Source organism: Polyodon spathula, chromosome 2 (assembly GCF_017654505.1).
Source record: "Polyodon spathula isolate WHYD16114869_AA chromosome 2, ASM1765450v1, whole genome shotgun sequence".
Lineage (NCBI taxonomy): Eukaryota > Metazoa > Chordata > Actinopteri > Acipenseriformes > Polyodontidae > Polyodon > Polyodon spathula.
Genome location: NC_054535.1, coordinates 19,851,692 through 19,872,697, shown reverse-complemented (window position 1 = coordinate 19,872,697; position 21,006 = coordinate 19,851,692). Strand labels below are relative to the sequence as shown.

The window sequence follows — 21,006 nt, the reverse complement described above, 5'->3', positions numbered from 1 at the left end:
CAGGCTTTTCACCGGACGCCATGCAAATGAATGGAAAAGGTAGGGGTTGATATGTAAATGAACTATGCGTAAATTACTCGTGTAGTTTTTGTAGATTACTAGTGAACTTTTGTGAAAATGTGGCTTCCATGTGCAGAGAACCGAGAAACGAGTAAATCTAAGCTGCTGTAATAAAGCAAAATACCTTGTGTCTGGCTGGTTAATAATGTGTTTTACCACTCTTGCCCAAATTGTTTTTTCAAATGTCATTAGTAGTGAATACAGTTTCAACGACTCAGTAATTAAAAAAAAAAAAAAAATATATATATATATATATATATATATATATATATATATATATATATATATATATATATATATATATCCCTTTCATTCAGGCAATACAGCAGGGGATCAGGTGATGCTGCGTATACTACCCTGGCTTAGAAACGCTACCTGTCCAGACAGTTGACAGCGGCTAAGGAAGCATTCAACACCACGTTTGGGCAAATACAGGTAGTGGACACTTCAAAGGGAGGTAGCAGATACTGATGAAACGGACTGAAGAGCAGCATTAGTTTATTGGCACTGCCTGCTGTGAGACAGACGGGGAAGGTGTTGCCAAATCTCAAGAGAAAAAAAAAAAAAACAACACTGCCTTTCAAAACAAGCCCAAAACAAGCAAAGCCATGTTAGAGTATGGGTGTTTAAGCAAGTTCCAACCAGCAACTCTCAAAAACAAGCCCAATCCTGCTTATTAGAAGCGGGCTGTGAAGGTTACCTCAGCCACCAGCCCCCATTTCACGTGTAAACTGACACGCATGGAAACCCCATGAATGTATAAATCAAGCGACATTATTACGAGCTTGTATAATGCACTGGTCCAACCACACTTCGAATACTACATTCAACGTTTGTCTCTGCATTGCAAAAAGGACCTTTGGAGAGAGTCCTATGAAGAACAACTTGACTAATCCCCTTGGCTAAATGAGCTATGAGGATAGGTTGAACCGATTTAGACTAGAACAAAAAATGGGTAAGTGGAGGCTTAGTTTAAATTTTGTGTATACTGTTTAGTGATTTTATTGAACAAGTTACTAAGATTCTGAGTCATTGGGATCAACTGGGGTCCTCTTTTGGGAGACTAGACAAGTGGATTACCATTGATGGGCAGAATGGGCTCCTTTCGATCTGAAGTTCATTTATGTTCTTTTTACCCTATGTGTTAACAATGTTGCCCCTCATTTGTTTATTCTTTTCTAAAGCAGCCTTGGAAAGTACCAGACTGACTACCTCATACTTTAGTACTTATACCACTGTATACTATAATAAGCCAACACTTAAGTACATTTTCAGTCCAGTTAAGATAATGTAGTCAAGACTTTAAATCACAGAGCCTGCTGGGATTAAATTGTATAGCCCTGATAATCATTCTCTACAAAAGCAATTTTCTCTTGGTTCATTAAATATTCCAAAAGCCCCAGTCCTACTTAAACCTAAATTAAATTGAAAATATTACATTTGAAATCCCATTCCTAGTGTACTGCTCATGAGCTTGTAAACTTTAAATCTTTTATCATGTGCAATGTTATTTTTAAGATACATACTTATAATAATACAATAACCAAGAAAGATTTTGTGAAGATATAAAACTTAAAGACCATTTTATGGTAATAATATTTAAACTTGAGATGCCAGCAACTTTACGGCTTCCAGTACCAGTACCAAACACTTTAGCAAACAGTGCACCATGCCATTTTTACATAGTAACCATGACCCTATGTGCACCGTATAAGGAGTTATAAGCTTGAGTAGAATAGGGTTCTCATAATCAAACAAAACATTATATATTATCCACCAGTGACTGGCCTCAGTGAAGACAAGCACAAGCAAGTTTGTGTGTCCACCATCCACACAACACTATATATATATATATATATATATATATATATATATATATATATATATATATATATATATATATATAATATATATATATAGTACAGTGCAAATGTTTTAGGCAGGTGTGAAAAAAGTTTTCAGATGTGCTGTCCAAGCTCTTTTGAAGAAGCACAAAGAAACGGGCAACGTTGAGGACCGTAGATGCAGTGGTCGGCCAAGGAAACTTATTGCAGCAGATGAAAGACACATCATGCTTACTTCCTTTCGCAATCGGAAGATGTCCAGCAATGAATTGGTAGAAAACAGTGGGACCCTCTTACACCCATCTACTGTCCAGAAAAGTCTGGTCAGAAGTGGCCTTCATAGAAGACTTGCGGCCAAAAACCCATACCTCCGATGTGGAAACAAGGCCAAGCGACTCAACTATGCACGAAAACATATGAACTGGGGTGCAGAAAAATGACAGCAGGTGCTCTAGTCAAAATTTGAACTATTTGGCTGTAGCAGAAGGCAGTTTGTTTGCCGAAGGGCTGGAGAGCGGTACACGAATAAGTGTCTGCAGGCAACATTGAAGCATGGTGGAGGTTCCTTGCAAGTTTGGGGCTGATTTCTGCAAATGGAGTTGGGGAATTAATGGTCTACTCAATGCTGAGAAGTACAGGCAGATACATATCCATCATGCAATACCATCAGGGAGGCATCTGATTGGCCCCAAATTTATTCTGCAGCATGACAACGACCCCAAACATACAGCGAAAGTCATTAAGAACTATCTTCAGCGTAAAGAAGAACAAGGAGTCCTGGAAGTGATGGTATGGCCGCCACAGAGCCCTGATCTCAACATCATCGAGTCTGTCTGGGATTACATGAAGAGAGAGAAGCAACTGAGGCTGCCTAAATCCACAGAAGAACTGTGGTTACTTCTCCAAGATGTTTGGGCCAACCTGCCTGCCGAGTTCCTTCAAAAACTGTGTGCAAGTGTACCTAGAAAAACTGATGCTGTTTTGAAGGCAAAGGGTGGTCACACCAAATTTTGATTTGATGTAGATTTTTCTTCTATTCACTCACTTTGCATTTAGTTAATTGATAAATATAATCTATTGACATGTCTATTTTTGAAAGCATTCTTACTTTACAGCATTTTTTCACACCTGTCTAAAACGTTTGCACAGTACTGTGTGTGTGTGTGTGTGTGTGTGTGTGTGTGTGTGTGTGTGTGTGTGTGTGTGTGTGTGTGTGTGTGTGTGTATATATATATATATATATATATATATATATATATATATATATATATATATATATATGTTGGTATTTTTTATTTTAAATATTCTTTCCTGATTGGTCAAAAAAGGTCACATGGGGGTGTTGCTATTACAGCATATCACTATGTGTCGGCACTTTTTTCAAAAATGGGCAAAACACTGGCAGATATCCATACACCTAGAATTTAAAAACAAAAACAGCAGACATACTGGAATTTATCGCAATAAACATGAACGACGAGATTTATGTAAATGTTGAACTTTTGGGAAACCGAAGTGTACATGAGATATTGAATGAATCAGAATCCGACACCAATGATTAAAGAAGTGAAAAAAAGCAAAAGTATTCAAATAAATTCAAAACTCGCCATTCTGATTGCTCTGTTCCTTCTCCCTGAACTACGGCATTTCCCTATCCAATTTTGAAAATAAATAGTTTAAAAAATAACTCTTAAACTTTCAGCTTTTCACAAAAGATTTGGGACCCTCTTAAAAGAGACTTTGGGGATAAAAGATGTTTTGTTGCCTTTGCTCCCGCTGTCCGTTCTTCGGTCTGCCTGCCTGCCTGCCTGTCTGCTACTCTGGACCCACCCCCTTCGCAGCTGTGTGATCTGATGTTGAACGTTTATAAATTCATCTCGACAGTTCCTGCCATACCTTTTAAATGTGTCCAGGTATGATGGTATCATGTTTTCTGCTGTGCCCTGCATTGTTTAAAATTGTTTCTTAACACTGGCCCAGTAGTTCACGTTACCATGCTGTAAATTGCAGTCAGTTTGATAAGTAACCGGGTATTCCATCCAAATAACGTCTTTCTCGCCACTGTGAAGCTGTAGCACAAATCTGTTAGGATACCTCCTCTTACTACCCCGGATAACAAAGGATGAATTTTAAAAAAAACACCTTGTGTCTTATAACGTTATAACGCACCCGGGGAGTGTGGATATTAGAGTATATCCCATACCCTGTCGTGCCTTATTGCTTGTATATATATATATATATATATATATATATATATATATATATATATATATATATATATATATATATTATATATTATATATATATATATATCATATATATATAATGTCCTTCTTTTTTATGTTATATACTGTAGACTAACCATTGTATTCTGTTATGCAATCTGTTACCAAATTGGCTCCTATCCTAATTGACTTTTTTTACACTTCTTCAAAACTATGTTTTTAATTTACCTTTAATTGCTCCCTTCTTGTCACTTTTCAATTCATTGCTTCTTCATTCCCATGACCTTCTTATCTCTCCCTTATTAAGTATTGCCCTTTCTCTCCATTCTCCATCTAGCTATGCTCTTTTCTAAAGGAATGGTAATTGACCTTGCATTTACATGGCACCTGTCATCTACACATAATCTCAAACCACTTTACGAACACCATAAGCTAGATAATTGAGCAACCACTGAAGGGGTGGAATTTGGCAGCTACTTTGCATGTAGGCACTACATAATTATTTTTGCTTCCCAAGTTGGTGCCAAAAATGAAATAGCGTTTAAACCCCTTCACAATCTACTCTCGAAAAACATTAAATTGAATATTTTGTTTTAGGCTTTCAGCATGCAATAAACCTGTAGCCATTCCGCCGCTGCCTCAGAATATAGTTATTCTTTAAGGTGCTTCTGTCCAAGGCAAGAAAAAAAGACAATTGTTCCCTGGGGTGGGGGGCTGTGTAAACTGATGGGTTGGGAGCAAACCTTACTACCCCTGAAGAAAGAGATCAAATACAGCTGACATGCATATTCCTGCCAAGTGCTGCATAGCGCCTGCTAATGAGAGTGAATCTAAACAAGAAAAATATAAAATTAGTTTATATAAATCTGGTATTTCTAACCCATTCAAAGATGACTTTTTTAAATAGGAATATGGAAGATTTAAAAATTTATAAACAATACCATCTAGTGGAAGAAAGTGAAAGCACATGCAGAACCACCCTGTTGCTACAGATGACTTATGCATTAAAATTTCTGTTAATTAATTGGCTACAAGAATGCCATTTTTAAAAGTACTATAATTGTGACATATTAGAAGAATAATGTTGGTTTGTGTGTATGATGTACCTGCTTCCATACAAAAGAATGTTTCATGTCTGGGCATGTGTACTTATAGATATGCAGTGGGTCTCCCAGTAGGTTATGCAGTGAGACTATATGAATGTAACATTAGAGGGCAGCACTAGTAGCTGAAAACTGGTTTTAAGTTACCAGACATGACCTGGGTCCAATTTTACTACCCAGGTATCAATTTATTAATTTGAGAAAATATACCATTGATTATTTATTTATTTATCTCAGTAATTTATTCGTATACCACAAGCCAGTACTTTGGGTGGCACTAGGGCCCAGTGAAAAGGGTAGCCTGTGTGCCTTGGTTGGTGCGCAATGCACTATGAGGTGCAAACAAAATGAAATCAGTATGAGCTAACGACAGTGTGCACTACACGCGTGTGGCTGCAACTTCACTCAGAGAGCCTGGTGAAGTTATAAGAGCCAGATTAGTCATGCAGAGCTAACACAGTGTGACTCGAACATAACTCCTAGTACAGACCATTGCAACTTCGCTTTTCTCTGTACTGTCTCACATAATGCAAACCTTATTTTAAATTTTGTTCGAGTTATCAAAGTTTTTACTATTTTAAATACAATTACTTATGCACTTCACTCTCTGTCTAATAACTCACTGGCATAAAGTGAGCCTCCTGCAACAAGCAAACAAAACTTTACCTTTAGACCTCTGGCAGGAACAAAATTGCTCACCAGAGAGTATAAAAAAAAATACTGCATGTGGTAGTGTGTGATAATTGAGAATGTAATAAAGGAGGCAGTCTTCCCAGCGACAGCGTGTGGAAGCGACCGCGAGTGGGAGAAGTACAGGCGTGGAAAAGTACACAGCAGTTTAGAAGCAGTAAGGAGAAATTGCATCTTTAATTGCTTTAATCAGAAAACACAGGACATTGGGGAAACACAGCAGCAGCTCAAAGTCAAACAGCCGCGTGTGTTTTTCTGATAACAAACAAGCTGAAACTTGGAGCAGCTGATTCAAATTCAGCGCCGTTTTGAGACACGGGCGAGGGGAGGAGCCAACAGCACAGCAGAACAACGCAGTTAAACGAGGCAGTCTTCCCAGCGACAGGGTGTGGAAGCGACAGCGAGTGGGAGAAGTACAGGCGTGGAAAAGTACAGAGCAGTTTAGAAGCAGTTTGAAAGCAGGTTGATGGCTGCAGAAGAAACTAAACTTAAAAAAAAAAACCCTCAACATGGTCTTCAAGCCAGTAATCTGTGACACCTGCTTGATGTGGGAAATCCGAGAAAACCCAGCGGAGCTAAACCAAGTGTGCGTAAAGTGCTGCGCGATCCAGGATTTGCATAAACTAGTAAGTATGCTAGAAATGGAGCTGGAAGAAGTGCGACAACAACAGGATCTTGAGGAACTGGCACACCCACAATTCATGGAAGTCTGCATCACCCCTAACAGACTGAAAGCCACCAGGGAGATAGAAGGTCAGAACAGCTGGGTTCAGGTAGGCAGAAGCAGGGAAAAAAAGAAACTTCGTCAAACACAACCACCAGAAATCAAAACAACCAACAAATTTGAGTCACTTCAGAATTTTGATGAGCAGAACCAACAACAAGAGAACGAAAGGAACAACATCCAGGACCCTATTGACAGTGGTGACCAGACAGCAAAAAGAAGGGAGGTCATGATTGTTGGGGACTCCATATTGAGAAACACAGCAAGTTCAATTCGCAGTTTGGACCCCCTTACTACAACAGTGTGCTGCCTTCCGGGAGCCTCGGTCAAGCACATCACTGAGAACGTGGACAGGCTCCTAGAACGAACAGGAGACGACCCGGTAGTAGTCGTCCACATCGGTACAAACAACATTGGAAGAGACAGACCAAAATCCCTGCAAAACAAATTCAGAGAGCTAGGAAGGAAATTAAAAGAGAAAACCAAAACTGTGGTATTTTCTGGTATACTACCGGCACCTTGCAAAGGACCATGTGGACAGCTGGAAATAATTAATCAAAACGCATGGCTGAAGACGTGGTGCACACGGGAAGGCTTCACCTATCTTGATCATTGGACCACATTCTACAACGAGGACTATCTGTATAGATGGGACGTACTGCACTTAAATAACAAGGGAACCAGTCTTCTTGGAGAAAAGATCCTCAAGCAGGTTCAGAAGCATTTAAACTAGAAAGGAAGGGGGGAGAAATCAAACCACATCAAAACAAGAACAACAACTCAGGTAAGACAACCATTAAATGTATTTATCTAAATGCTAGAAGTATCAGAAACAAAATTCTAGAACTTAAAGCTACTGCACTAACAAGTAACTATGATGAGATAGGTGTTACAGAAACTTGGTTGTCTGAGAGTGATGGGGACGAATATAATATTTGTGGGTATACACTGTATAGGAAAGACAGGCAGGACAGAAGAGGAGGAGGGGTGGCGCTATACATAAGAAACAGTCTTGAAGCCCAGGTGTTAAACCTGGACAAAGAAAATAAAACCGAATCAATATGGGTCAGAATAATGGACAAAAATTCAAAGGGCATAATAATAGGAGCATGCTATAGACCGCCAGACTCAGACGGTGAGCAAAATAATCTGTTATACAATGACATTAGAAATGCGTGTAGCAAAGGAGAAACCATACTAATGGGGGATTTCAACTTCCCCCATATAAAATGGGAAAACCCGGTGGGTAGCACGAAGGATGAAATTGAAATGGTGGAAATGACAAATGACTGCTTCCTAACACAATTTGTCAAGGCACCGACTAGAGGGGAGGCATGCCTTGATTTAGTCTTTTCAAATAACGAAGACAGAATAACTAAAACAGAGGTCAGAGAACCACTGGCAAACTCAGACCACAACATGGTCTCATTTGAAGTGTTTTTTAAATCCCCAAAAGTAATGACTAAAGCCAAGGTTTACAATTTTAGAAAAGCAAACTATGAAGGTATGAAACAGAGACTAACAGAAGTAGATTGGAGTAAAATAGAGAAAACACCCACAGAAGAAGGATGGTTGTTCTTCAAAAATGTAGTACTAGAGGCGCAAAACAATTACATCCCTAAAGTAGACAAATCTAAATGTAAAACTAAATTGCCAAAATGGTTTAATAGATCAATTAAAAAAAAATATTCAGCGAAAAAAGGCACTTTATAGAGCATTAAAAAAGGACCAAAAAGAAAGTACGCAGAAAGAGTACACGGAACTGCAAACGCAAGTCAAAAAGGAAGTTAGAAAGGCCAAGAGAGAAATAGAAATGAACATTGCTAAGGGAGCTAAAACCAATTCCAAAATGTTTTTCCAATATTACAACAGCAAGAGAACATTCAAAGAGGAGATTAAATGTTTAAGAGATACAAATGGCAAAATCGTAGATGAAGAAAAAAAAATAGCAAATATATTAAATGATTACTTTTCACAAGTTTTTACAAAGGAAGATACTGACAACATGCCCCACATGTCATCCAGTTCCTATCCAGTTTTAAATAACTTTAGCATAACTGAGGCAGAAGTGTTAAAGGGACTAGGAGCTCTTAAAATAAACAAATCCCCTGGGCCGGATGAGATCCTCCCAGTAGTACTCAAAGAAATGAAAGAAGTAATTTACAAACCGCTAACCAAGATCATGCAGCAGTCTCTTGACACAGGGGTGGTACCGACAGACTGGAAAATTGCAAACGTAATACCGATCCACAAAAAGGGAAACAAAACTGAACCAGGTAACTACAGACCAGTAAGCCTGACTTCTATTATATGCAAACTTATGGAAACTATAATAAGATCCAAAATGGAAAATTACCTATATGGTAACAGGGTCCTGGGAGACAGTCAGCATGGTTTTAGGAAAGGGAGATCGTGTCTAACTAACTTGCTTGATTTTTTTGAGGATGCAACATCGATAATGGATAATTGCAAAGCATATGACATGGTTTATTTAGATTTCCAGAAAGCTTTTGACAAAGTCCTGCACAAAAGATTAATTCTCAAACTGAACGCAGTTGGAATTCAAGGAAACACATGTACATGGATTAGGGAGTGGTTAACATGTAGAAAACAGAAAGTACTGATTAGAGGAAAAACCTCAGAATGGAGTGTGGTAACCAGTGGTGTACCACAGGGATCAGTATTAGGTCCTCTGCTATTCCTAATCTACATTAATGATTTAGATTCTGGTATAGTAAGCAAACTTGTTAAATTTGCAGACGACACAAAAGTAGGAGGAGTGGCAAACACTGTTGCAGCAGCAAAGGTCATTCAAAATGATCTAGACAAGATTCAGAACTGGGCAGACACATGGCAAATGACATTTAATAGAGAAAAGTGTAAGGTACTGCACGCAGGAAATAAAAATGTACATTATAAATATCATATGGGAGATACTGAAATTGGAGAAGGAATCTATGAAAAAGACCTAGGAGTTTTTGTTGACTCAGAAATGTCTTCATCTAGACAATGTGGGGAAGCTATAAAAAAGGCTAACAAGATGCTCGGATACATTGTGAAAAGTGTTGAATTTAAATCAAGGGAAGTAATGTTAAAACTGTACAATGCATTAGTAAGACCTTATCTTGAATATTGTGTTCAGTTCTGGTCACCTCGCTATAAAAAAGATATTGCTGCTCTAGAAAGAGTGCAAAGAAGAGCGACCAGAATTATTCCGGGCTTAAAAGGCATGTCATATGCAGACAGGCTAAAAGAATTGAATCTGTTCAGTCTTGAACAAAGAAGACTACGTGGCGACCTAATTCAAGCATTCAAAATTCTAAAAGGTATTGACAGTGTCGACCCAAGGGACTTTTTCAGCCTGAAAAAAGAAACAAGGACCAGGGGTCACAAATGGAGATTAGACAAAGGGGCATTCAGAACAGAAAATAGGAGGCACTTTTTTACACAGAGAATTGTGAGGGTCTGGAATCAACTCCCCAGTAATGTTGTTGAAGCTGACACCCTGGGATCCTTCAAGAAGCTGCTTGATGAGATTCTGGGATCAATAAGCTACTAACAACCAAACGAGCAAGATGGGCCGAATGGCCTCCTCTCGTTTGTAAACTTTCTTATGTTCGTATGTTCTTATAACACATGCAACCCATTGAAACACAGATAAGATAATCATTGTAGCCTAAAATAGGCTGAGAAGCACTGATGTTACACACAAAATAGATGTTTGCACTCAAAAAAACCCCATAACCACCCTAAATCTATATATTACTGCAATACTGGATTACGCCTCTAGATGTCTCTCTTTCATTACACTCATGCCACATGAAAGAAGCTATTGAATAATTTTCATTATGTTACTGAAAACTTTGTTGTTCTTTTATTAAGATTCTTTTGCTGTTATTATTATTTGTTTCACCTCTTGGATCAAAGAGATAATACAATATAAAATAAACTATCTTACTATAATTATTCTAGTCTAAACTAGGTCATGGAACATTGGTGGGTGTCTAAATTCAAGATAAATGTTCAGAGAACACAAGAATCTAAAGCATAAAAAAAAAAATCTATGTGCAAATATTGTATAACAAGACTTAATTTTTAAAGTGAGTGCAGGGCTAGAAACTCGCAATATCATTGCACCATCTTCTGGGTTTCAGAATGTCCTTTAAATATGTGCATTACTTTAAATGAACTGGGTATCTGAAAAAAAAAAAAAAAAAAAAAAAAAAAAACATTTTTTTCCCCTTACTTACTCCTAATAGTTAACCTACAAACTCAGATGAGAGCTCTTCATGCTGTGATAATTGTAATCATATCAGATGGAGCAGCAGCTTGATTGCTCAGATTCCTGGCCCACAGTCATTTCAGCCAACACATTTATGCATATTATATGTTCTTGGATAGCACATTTAACATATAATACATCTTTGGCCTTGCCTCGGGGAACCCCTGCTGATGAGTGGGGAGGCTGACTGTAGGAAGCCATAGGCCAAAAAGCAGGTGGAGGCTGGGGAGGAGGAGGCAAACTAACATACATTAGGGAGGGAATGGATCAGGTAAGATTTGAATCCCTTCCCTGATGATCACTGGACAAGTAATTATGTTCTTAGTGATAAGGTACTGCTATTTTGATTGTCTGGTTATCGACACTTAATAAACTTGATTTGATTGACTGATTAAAAGTGAGATGCCTGCATGAACCACCGATTTGCTTCACTGACTACAAATACAGGAGTGAGCAAATAAACATTCCCACTTACATCAAAGTCGTTCAGAGCAGCTGCCAGTTCACCGATGCCTGCATGTCCGTGCTTCTCCTCCGTGGGGGAGGAGGCCTGGGCAGCGCTGCAGATGCCAGCGATGGCCTCCTGCACCTGCTTAAATACATAGTCCCGGTTGGCCCTGGTGGCGGCAACATCAGGGTGGCGAAGGAAAGCCTGAGATGCTGTGTACAGCATGGTGGCATTCTTTTTCAGGGCCCCTCGTGCTGCTGCCATCTCGTCCCTGCATTGAGGATCCTTCAATTCCTGGAGAAAAGGAACAAATACTGTCTTGTTAAAGGTGCAGAGAAATGTGCAAACCTTAAAAGGGGAATGGTTTTAATGATTAGCATAATTAAACAATGAGACAACTGTGACATTTCAAGATAAGTTACAAACAAATTAAATAAAATACACTATTTTTTTGTTATAAATGATACAACCCAGGTAATGATTCATGAGCTATAATTGTGCACTTTGAATACATTTAACAATATATAAAGGATAAAGTACACTATGAACGAGGATAGATAAATTACCCACCAGCCCCCTCAGAAGTCGAGTGGGTTTTTATGGCTATCCTGTATAACAATTAATGAAAGATAGATTTCAAAATGACATCCAGTAAAAAAAAAGAACAATCAGGAACACCAACTATGAAAATGTTCAAATATGTTCAATCTCTCTTTTTTTTTTCTTTAAAAAGCAGTATTTCTCACTGTGACCTGAAATTAGTCATACCGGTCAATTAATTTAATCTGTACTTGGAACACAGGTCCATGCACAGCTCCAGTAGGTCATTCACAGATTAATTATTAATAATTATATCGGGGGAGTCATATAATATGTTAAATATTAATTATTAGATCAGTACATTTATTATTATTATTATTATTATTATTATTATTATTATTATTATTATTATTATTATATTATTATTTTAAAGGCTTAGCGAGTATTTAATCTACAAAACAGTCATGGCAGACTTTTGTATACACTGCTACAGCACATATAGACCTAAAAGGTACTTTTTAATTTCTGACAAACTATCCACAAATTCAACCTAAGATTAATTATAAAAGGTCTGATCATTTTCCCTATCAAATGATAAGATAGGAAGACAAGACAGTCCCCCGGTAAAGTCTAGTTTAATGCTCCAAGGGAGTTTGGTTTTAAACAACACAGAATGTTATTTATTGTTAAAGAGATTGTTTCCTATTTTGTGGATTCGACTGTGCTGTGTACTGAGAACTGTACCACTGTAAACATGTTGGATAAATAAATGTGACAGATCCCTGTTTGAACTGTACCCAAAGAGTCTGTTCTCTTCATTCTCCATACCCTACTCTACCCTAGTGGTGATACAGTGCAACTACATCCTGACAACCTCAGCACTGTATCATATTTACATAATGATTTCAGAATGGGCTAAAATTAGGTCATCTTATCATATGGTGGGGTTATATATCTGCTAGAGCTTCTCAAAAAGGAAAGAATAACAACATATTTTTTTTTTCTACTTGGACCAAAGTTCCCTCTGAGTGCAAGTCATTTCACACAGTCTCTAAAAGAGCTATCTGATGTCTCGTTTCCACTAGCCACGTTTAGATGCACCGCAGTGAGTCGGTCTGAGTCCAGGGCATTTCCACTTGTCCCAAACCAGTCTGAGAAATTAAAGCACTTTTGAATAATTGGTCAGAAAGTTCTATTCAGGAGCAGTTATTGGGTGCATGGTGAAATCTTAAAAGTTTTTGAAAATTTTTTAAAAAAACACAGCAGACAAATATAATTGAAAGGAAGCAATCTAGTGTCGTGACAAAATACTAATAATAATAAAAAAAAAACTTAAAATAGATCGTAAACAAGTGAAGGACGCCAAAAACAAAAGCAACAGCAGAAAAACAGTAAAATACTTTGAGCTAATGGACAACATATTGGCATGCCTGGTGTTGCGTCAATACTTCCTAGGTTAGCTGTACCTGAGAAGATGCAGTGGAAACGCAGGCAGACATTTTTAGATACACCTCAGCAGGACGGTCCAGCTGAGGTGCACCTAAACGTGGCTAGAGGAAAAAACAGGGCATGAATGAATTGTCCCACTGGAATGGGCTAACAGAGGTCATGAGAGACTATGTCAAACCTCACCTGTTGTCTTCTGGCAGCTACGTAGTTCAGTTTCACCATTTCCTTTCCAAACTCCTTGAAGCGGTTGGCCAAGTCCTGCTCGTTGGTGGCATTTTTAACAGCCTCAAGGGCTTCTTCCACCTATTTTTGGTTAAACAAACAGAGGGAAAGAAAACTTTCAATAGATCTCACCTCCAAATAATGTACTATTCCCAGTAGCGAGTAACCCCACAGTCATTTTGCACCAAGTTTTTATATTGTTTTGGAATGTTACAGAATATTAGGTTATTATCATAACCCTGGTTCCCTTAAGCAGAAATGTAACCATAACTTAATGGTTACTTATCCAAAGCTGTACATAACGCCTGTGATGCTGTCGCGGCCCTCCCCAAGGGCATAAAAGGACTGCTGACACAAACATCGTCATCATTTTTCCTCCAAGACTGCTGCAATAATAACACAGCAACCTTGAAGGTTAATGGTTACATTTCTATTTCAGGGAACCAGGGTTATAATTCCCTATCAAATACAAAATTGTAGTGTGCAAGGTATACTTGTATTTGGACTAGTTTGAATTGTAATCACATAATACCTTATTTGCATTCAGAATCATGTAGAACCCACCTCTATTGAAATAATCAGACTGGACAAAGCTTCTAGTGAATACAAAGGAACAGTTTTATTAGAAATAAAACTAAATAAAGGAAAAATAATACAGATGCAACAACTAAACTAAAGTAATACAGACAGGAAGAATTAACTAAACTAATTAGTACAGAAAAGAAAATATGAACAACGACACCCCACTCCCGATCGTCAATTAGCAATCCTGAGCAATCTATGGGAGATTCACTTAAAGGTTACAACCGCATTCCTGACAGTTGTTTAAGACAAAGGTTAGTCTTAGCAGGGGTATCGTTAGTAACACAAATATTTACTTTCGTTGAGATTTGATAATCAAAGCTTTGTTAAATCAGTCTCATATATATGTTTGGGTTCAGAAGGCAAGTCTTACTCTTGTGAGATAAAGACGCTCTTTGCGTCCAGACAACCTATCGAGAATTATCTATTATCAAGACAGCTAAATTTGTATTCTAGCAAACGCAGAATGATAATTGCCTTGTAAAACCCACATCAATTTGTATAAATCACATACAACAAACAATTACTATAATGTTCATTAACTCAAAGCATGAATTGAAAGCTTACTTACAGTTTACCTAAAAGAAAACACTAATGTTACTTTAAGGTTTGCTTATTCTTGAGTTCATAAGAGGATAAAACTATGTTGAATACTTAACAGGCTCCTTGCTGCTTCTTCCAGCTGATCCATGTCTTCAACAAGACAGGCGCTCGAGGGCTCTCCTGCTGGCAAGAACGGGTCCAGGTTCTGGGGTCTGTTTCCTTGCATTTCATCTCCACTTCAGAGTATGAAAGAAATGTCTTTGCAAAAACAAGAGTCATTAACTATTTAGGTATTCCGCTGAAACAGCACTTCCTCCACCAATATGTGCAATCTTCGTCCAGTTATGTCTTGAATATTCCACTGTAAACTCCAGCACTGCTAGCTCAATAGATTGAATATATTTCAATCTCCGTCGACTTCAAAACCAGAGGTTTGTGGATCCACGACAGTCAGCCAACAGAACCGTGTAAAAGTATGGGGAGTAGCCCACACCACTGCATTACAAATGCCTTGAACAAAGCCCATAAAGTTACCATGCCCTTTGTGAAATAGACAGTGAGCTTTTCTGGAGGGGGACAGTTGGCTCACTCATAGACAGTCTTGAGTGTCTGTGATCCATTTTGACAGCGTCTGTTTAGACAGCACTTTCCCATAGGACAGCCCCACAACAGACTGCCTTCAGCTCTGAGTTCTGTAGCTCCTTGTCAGACTGGAAAGGAGACGAATGAAAAGCTTCAAGCTCCACCATCTGGTTAATGTGGAATGCCGAGATAGTTTTCAGCAAAAAAGCAGGATTAGTGTGAAGCCTAACTTTCGCCTGGCTTCTGAAAAAATTAAGCAGGCTTTTGCAATCGAAAGTGCTTGCATCTTACCCACCTGCTTAGCGGATGTGATTGCAAGCTAAAAAGCAGCCTTCATAGACAATGACAGCAAGGGCTCCAAGGACCACATTATGCCTCCAATGAGGGACAATGTCCTTCATAGGAAGCCTAAGCCGCAGATCACCCTTTAAAAATTGCCCCACCAGGAAATGAGCTCCTGGTGAGACTGAATCAATCTGCTGATCTGCTGCCTCGGGCACTGGTGCACCAAGGCATCTATTGCCAGCGGGTCCCAGACTCCTGTCATGGAGACCAGGACAATGGGTTGATTCTTGGGAGGCAAACAGGTCCACCTGTGCTCTCTCAAACCGTTGCCAAATGAGGCTCAGCACCTCCATGTGAAGCCTCCGTTCTGGGGTACTTGGTACTTCAACTAATTTAGTAGTAAGTATTTTATCTTAGCAGTAAGCATTTACAAGTTCTCATTAACAGCTGTGCAGACTGTACAGAAAACTAGCCTTATCACTTCACGGTGCAAGCACCGCCTCCTTCTGTTTTGTTTGGTTGCTAAAACAAAAACTTGAATGACAGCATATACTAAATAATACGCACATCAAAAGCAGAAGTCGTGGTTCTTATTGTGGTGGCATAATTTGTTCAAGTTTCTGTTTAAAGGTACAGAGGTTTATCGCAAATTTGCACCACTGACACAGAGCCGCTGGAATTCAAAGTGTTAAATGTACAAAAACGTACCCGCCACTGTGGCGTATAAGTATGTGAAATTTACCCACCACATACCAAATTAACCCGTGTTTAGCGGGTGGGAGGGGTGCTAATTTCAATCCCTGTAAATTATATATATACAGTACTGTGCAAAAGTTTTAGGCAGGTGTGAAAAAATGCTGTAAAGTAAGAATGCTTTCAACAATAGACATGTTAATAGTTTATATTTATCAATTAACAAAATGCAAAGTGAGTGAAGAGAAGAAAAATTTACATCAAATCAATATTTGGTGTGACCACCCTTTGCCTTCAAAGCAGCATCAATTCTTCTAGGTACACTTGGACACAGTTTTTGAAGGAACTCAGCAGGTAGGTTGGCCCAAACATCTTGGAGAACTAACCACAGTTCTTCTGTGGATTTAGGCAGCCTCAGTTGCTTCTCTCTCTTCATGTAATCCCAGACAGACTCGATGATGTTGAGATCAGGGCTCTGTGGGGGCCATACCATCACTTCCAGGACACCTTGTTCTTCTTTACGCTGAAGATAGTTCATAATGACTTTCGCTGTATGTTTGAGGTCGTTGTCATGCTGCAGAATAAATTAGGGGCCAATCAGATGCCTTCCTGATGGTATTGCATGATGGATAAGTATCTGCCTGTACTTCTCAGCATTGAGGAGACCATTAATTCTGACCAAATCCCCAACTCCATTTGCAGAAATGCAGCCCCAAACTTGCAAGGAACCTCCACCATGCTTCACTGTTGCCTGCAGACATTCATTCGTGTACCGCTCTCCAGTCCTTCGGCAAACAAACTGCCACAGCCAAATATTTCAAATTTTGACTCATCAGTTCAGAGCACCTGCTGCCATTTTTCTGCACCCCAGTTCCTGTGTTTCCACGTCAGAGGTATGGCTTTTTGGCGCAAGTCTTCCATAAAGGCCACTTCTGACCAGACTTCTCCGGACAGTAGATGGGTGTACCAGGGTCCCACTGTTTTCTGCCAATTCTGAGCTGATGGCATTGCTGGACATCTTCTGATCGCGAAGGGAAGTAAGCATGATGTGTCTTTCATCTGCTGCAGTAAGTTTTCTTGGCCGACAACTGCGTCTACAGTCCTCAACATTGCCCGTTTCTTTGTGCTTCTTCAAAAGAGCGTGGACAGCACATCTGGAAACCCCTGTCTGCCTTGGAATTTCTGCCTGGGAGAGACCTTGCTGATGCAGTATAACTACCTTGTGTCTTGTTGCTGTGCTCAGTCTTGCCATGGTGTATGACTTTTGACAGTAAACTGTCTTCAGCAACCTCACCTTGTTAGCTGAGTTTGGCTGTTCCTCACCCAGTTTTATTCCTCCTACACAGCTGTTTCTGTTTCAGTTAATGATTGTGTTTCAACCTACATATTGAATTGATGATCATTAGCACCTGTTTGGTATAATTGTCTAATCATACACCTGACTATATGCCTACAAAATCCCTGACTTTGTGCAAGTGTACCTAGAAGAACTGATGCTGTTTTGAAGGGAAAGGGTGGTCACACCAAATATTGATTTGATTTAGATTTTTCTTCTGTTCATTCACTTTGCATCTAGTTAATTGATAAATATTATTTTTGAAAGCATTCTTACTTTACAGCATTTTTTCACACCTGCCTAAAACTTTTGCACAGTACTGTGTGTGTATATATATATATATATATATATATATATATATATATATATATATATATATATATATATATAAATATAAAATGAAAAATACTCTCTGTCAAAAACAAGCCACCGTGTGCACTGCTAACACTAACTATGAAACCACAGTTTCATGATGACTTCTCAATTTGCTTGAGGTCACAGTAATTCACCTGCTCTATATTTAATATGGTTTATAAAACCCATAGATTGATTTCTGTTTGAAGTCTACTAATTTCCACAGCATTTCAACCATTACAAGAAGCACTGGCCCTGCAGGTTTAAAAACTATAATCTCTTTAAAGGAGAAATGCAATACTAGTAGCTCTTGAAAATAAAAATTACAATTTATATTTTATTGACCCATTTCTATTTTTGGTATCCCAAACAATCAAAAAACATGTGAACCTAGGCAGCAGTTCACAAATTAATTGTTTTGAGGCTCTATCAAAGAAGCCAACCAAAATTTTAATTAACGTTTATAATTTGATGCCTGAAAATGGACAGAGCCCTGCATGTTTATTGTCCTGCATGCAGTGCTGTGTTTTTCTGTAATTTTTTGACATCTTGCTTATTCCTGGACCATCACTCAATTGCTTTAAGCATCCCCCAGAGGTGCCTTCATTTGAATGTCCACACATGTGAGGACCAGTGCATGGGCCATGATTACTGAGCTGTGCTGAGAGCAAAGTGGGCTAGGATTAATGCACCAGCCCGCCTGCAGCCCTGACAGCTAACCAATAGTGAAAGCATAGCAAAGTAAAACAAGCATAGTGAAGGCACTGTAAAGCAACGTTAACCATTGTAAAGACCACAGGGATGGTAAAGCATTGCAAACTACGGTTAATACATACTACCATACCAGGAAAAGCAAGGGAAAACTGAAAGATGACCATGTAAAATGACTGTAGTAAAGTCATTAGAGAAGGCAGAGGAAGGGGTTAAATTAAATCCAAGAGACAGGAGTACAGATAAAATATTGCCTTTATATTATATTCAAGACATTGAGAAGGAAATCGTAAACATTTCTCAAAGACTTTCCTGATGTTTCTGTCACAGTTTACTATTTGGCTGTATATTGCATCTACAGTGAAATGTCCAGTAAATACTGTACAGAGGTGAGACAAAATTGCCATGAAGAATAGTGTTCCACAGTCATGACCAGTTTTATTTTAATATATACTCTTTTATGTATTTCCCTTCTGTGAGCTCAACTTCATCAGAAAGTACACCTCGTTTGCATAGCACTTTGCTTACAAGGTAGTTTTCACATGCCAGTCTTCTTGCAGTCACTCTAAGTCCCTCTAAGAACTAAAAGACCAATAGGAAAAGTGACGTGACCAGAAATCTCTACTATAGCTTGGGGCAGGCAAAGCAAAAAAGTAAAAAAAAAATACTACATACTAATATGTGAAGCTTATAAGGTAGCAGCTACTTTAAAGACCACAGTGGGCACTACTCCTTGAAGAAAGCCACATCACTTAAGTCACAAAAAAAGATAAAACAGAAGGTGAAAAGCACTTACAATTTTAAGGTGAGAAAGTAGTCTCATGACGTCAGCCATGTCTGCCAGAATAAGCAGACGAGTGACAGCAGAAAGCAGGGCCCGGGCAGTTCGCACCATTGTACCACGCTTCACAGAGGAGCAGGGGTCATCAGCAAACTCAGAAGAGGCCACCTGCATTGATTCGCCTGATTCAAAAGAAAGTCAAACATTGATTAAAGAAATATACTGTGTGATTTGTCCTTATATTGGAATATTTAGAAATATTCCATAACAAAAGATACTGATGTGTGGACATGACAAAGAATATTTTAAGTACATCACAAAACAAACTGGAGCCCATTCATTTGACCTAAATGGTGCCCTTCATTTAAACCAACGTGGGACTGTGTGCAAACCAACAGTTTGTGTGAGTTTCTGTAGTGTATGTTTGTATTTAAAAGTAAGTTACAGTTTTTCCCAATTGTTTACACACTAAAATTGGAACTTGAAACGCAATCACCGAAACCTGAAACTCATGTACCAAATCCCTAAACCAAGTCTGCAAAATTGCAAGCACAATTCCTGCTTTACACTCAGTTTCTAATTCTATATCACACTTTTTGCAAAACACTACACACAGTTCTCTATATTAGGCACAACATTCAAAATTAAAGTCTCTGTAGTCCTTTTGGAAAGCAACGCCAATCACAGTGCCAAGCTCTATACATCAATTGGCAACACCCACTCCTCACAGGTGTAAACACTAGTTGTTGAATTGTTCACTTAGAAATCAGAGCTTTAGCACTAGAAAAGGCCACAGATGAGCTCTCCTGTTTTGGAGGAAAATGGAAGTCAATGGTGAAGCAAGAGCTAGAGGTCAAGGAGTGAGAGTAAGAGGAGGAAGAGGAGGACGAGGACGAGGAAGGACAGTTGTCTCAGATGAGATCAGGGCCACATTGGTTGACCATGTGCTCAACCATGGATTGAGTAAGAGGGAGGCTGGGCAGAGAGTTCAGCCCAACCTGAGCCGCTACACGGTTGCATCTATCACCCGTACATTCAGAAATGAGAACCAGTAAGTTACCTACCATCTACACTATGCTCTTTTTGTATGTATACTGTAGTATACTGCAGTCCGACATATCAGTAGGCCTATGTTACTCAGTGATTGTTGGTCAGTGTTAGAGTAATGTCATTTCATATTGAAAGAAAATAGATTATTTTAGCTTACTGTAACCAATCATATCATATTTGTGGATCTTCTGCAGAACTGAGAGACGGCCAGGCCATGGTGGAAGACATCGGCTGTTCACACCAGAACAGGAGAGCGTTATTGTGAACATGGTGGTGGCAAACAATACCATTAGACTACGAGAAATCCAGAACCATATAATTGCGGACAGCACAATATTCAATAACATTCACCAGGTGGGCTTGTCTGCATTGGACCGTGTATTACAGCGCAACCGAATCCAGATGAAACAGATCTACAGGGTGCCATTTGAGCGAAACTCAGAGCGGGTTAAAGAACAGCGCTATGAATATGTGCAAGTAAGTACTATACTGTGATTTTACT

General features: G+C 38.9%; 1 protein-coding gene across 2 annotated transcripts in view; it reads right to left on the bottom strand.

Annotated features, from left to right (window-relative positions):
- The window catches only part of LOC121331156 (catenin alpha-2-like), a 511,986-nt gene that overhangs the window by 362,937 nt on the left and 128,043 nt on the right, over positions 1-21,006 (bottom strand). For both annotated transcript variants that reach the window (XM_041278373.1, XM_041278382.1), the window contains exons 4-6: positions 19,470-19,636; positions 13,549-13,668; positions 11,404-11,670 (exon numbers count right to left, since the gene is read on the bottom strand). In XM_041278373.1, coding sequence (XP_041134307.1) covers positions 11,404-11,670; positions 13,549-13,668; positions 19,470-19,636 — 554 coding nt within the window. The remainder of the gene's footprint in view (positions 1-11,403; positions 11,671-13,548; positions 13,669-19,469; positions 19,637-21,006) is intronic.